Below are 2,021 nucleotides of genomic sequence, written 5' to 3'. Positions count from 1 at the left end.
CTCCTTAAAAATGTAAATTTAGAGAGATATATTGAGATTTGTGGAAGAAAAAGCTGAACAACAATTAAAGCTATCCCCAAATAGAATAAGATGCATCTAAATAGAATGGTTTCACCAAATCTAGAAGTCAAAAATCAATTAGTGACAAATAACTTGTAGAGTGATAGAATCTACTATTTTCCTTGTATTATTCCAATTAAGATTTTGCAATTTTAAATAGGAAGTATTCATATATATTTTATAAGGATATATAGTTGCTCATTCAGGCTAATATTTTGAACAGTAATTTCTTAAATGCAGCAGTTACATCTTTGTTCTTTAGGCTATATATCACAGGATTAAACATAGGGGTCACAATAGTATAGAAAAGGGAGAGAACTTTTTCTATCCCTGATTGACTTGATTTGGGTATCAGATATGTAATAATACCAGACCCATAGAATAAACCCACTACTATGAGATGGGAAGAGCAAGTGGAAAAGGCCTTTCCTCTCCCTGTGACCAATGGCAATTTTAGGATTGTGATGATGATCTTGACATAGAATCCAAGAATGATGAGAAAGGGAACCATTCCAAATAGCACAGCAGCAGCATAGACAAAGGACTCTTGCACAGTGGTATCCCCACAGGCCAACTTTAACAATGGAGGGACATCACAGAAAACATGATTGAGTTCATTAAAACAGAAAGGAAGAGAAATTACTTTATATGTCTGTAGTAATTGTCCAGGGATCCCAGTAATCCAGGAACCAACAACCAACTGAACACAAACTTTGTGGTTCATGATAATAGGGTAATAGAGAGGCTTACAAATGGCCACATAACGGTCATAGGCCATTGCAGCCAGAAGAAAGGTCTCAGAGACTCCCAGAATAAGAAAAAATGAAAGTTGTATAGCACAGGCCATCAAAGAAATAGCTCTGTTCTGTGTCCAAAGGTTTGTCAGCATTCTGGGGAGAGTCACTGAGGTGTAACAGATTTCCAAGAAAGAAAAATTACCCAAGAAAAAGTACATGGGAGTTTGGAGAGTTAGATCAACCTTGGTAATAACAATGATGAGGCCATTTCCTATGAGGATACTCATGTAGATGATCAAAAAAATTCCAAATAGAAACCCTTGGAGGTTGGGAAGGTCAGAAAATCCCAGAAGAATAAATTCCACCATAACAGTGAGATTTTCTTCTGCCACTTTTTCTGGGTATTCCATCTGTGAAAATAATAAATTCAGAATAGAGAAGTAATTCATCTCAATGGATTTCAATTTCTTAAAAAAAAAATAAACACTATAAATTAGGTCATCTCTAAGGATATCACCTAATCTGAAATCCCATATTTTAGATTCTCAGGTTCCCTCAATTAAATAATTCCCCAAACTAATTTTATGAAGGCCTATTTGAATCTCTAAGAATCCTTCAGAATTGATGGGTTAGAAATAGGATGCTAATTCCTTTTATTAAGAAGATGCTAAATTGACATGAACACTGAACAAATACGTTGAGAGCCCACAAAACACTTGATTTAGATTGCAGTCTTTGTTGTCTTTGAAGGGCAGCTAGGTAACATAGTGGATAGAGCCAAAGGTCTGAAATTGGGAGGACCTTAGTTCAAATCTGATCTCATACACATCCTGTTTGTGTGACTCTGAGCAAATCACTTAACCCCACTTGCTGTGACTTTACTGCTCTTCTGCCTTGGAACTGACATTTAATATTAATCACAAGACAAAAGTTAAGGGCTTCAAAAGAAAAAAAAAAGATTTTGTTGGCCTTCATGTTTTTATACCTTCTGGCTGTTCTGATTATTAGTCTTGTGGATCTATGTCCATTCTTATCATTTGTGTCAATCACATGATTTCCTTCACATGACTCCTAATTCAATTATTTCTTTGCTCATTCAGAGGATTAACCAGAATAAGAGTAGCCAGAGGGCAACAGAATCAGAAAACTGAGTTCATATCTTGCCTCTCTCAGATCCTATCTCTGTGATTCTGGATAGAATTCTAAAAACCATGAACAGTTGTC

At 35.6% G+C, this 2,021-nt stretch overlaps 1 protein-coding gene across 1 annotated transcript; it reads right to left on the bottom strand.

Moving 5' to 3' along the window:
* Window positions 1–262: 262 nt before the first annotated feature.
* On the bottom strand, window positions 263–1,225 carry LOC100618633 (olfactory receptor 10AG1-like). The gene has a single exon (XM_007497454.1). The coding sequence runs from the start codon at window positions 1,205–1,207 to the stop codon at window positions 263–265; it is 945 nt and encodes a 314-aa protein (XP_007497516.1). The 5' UTR covers window positions 1,208–1,225.
* Between the last annotated feature and the right edge of the window lie 796 nt (window positions 1,226–2,021).

The sequence above is a fragment of the Monodelphis domestica genome, chromosome 6 (assembly GCF_027887165.1).
Source record: "Monodelphis domestica isolate mMonDom1 chromosome 6, mMonDom1.pri, whole genome shotgun sequence".
In the NCBI taxonomy this organism is placed as follows: domain Eukaryota; kingdom Metazoa; phylum Chordata; class Mammalia; order Didelphimorphia; family Didelphidae; genus Monodelphis; species Monodelphis domestica.
Note: the sequence above shows the minus strand (reverse complement) of the source record. Positions and strands in the feature narration are given on the sequence as shown.

What these genes read in the sequence shown, in the direction of transcription:
- LOC100618633 (XM_007497454.1), bottom strand. Translation starts at nt 1,207, where the DNA reads ATGGAATACCCAGAAAAAGTGGCAGAAGAAAATCTCACTGTTATGGTG.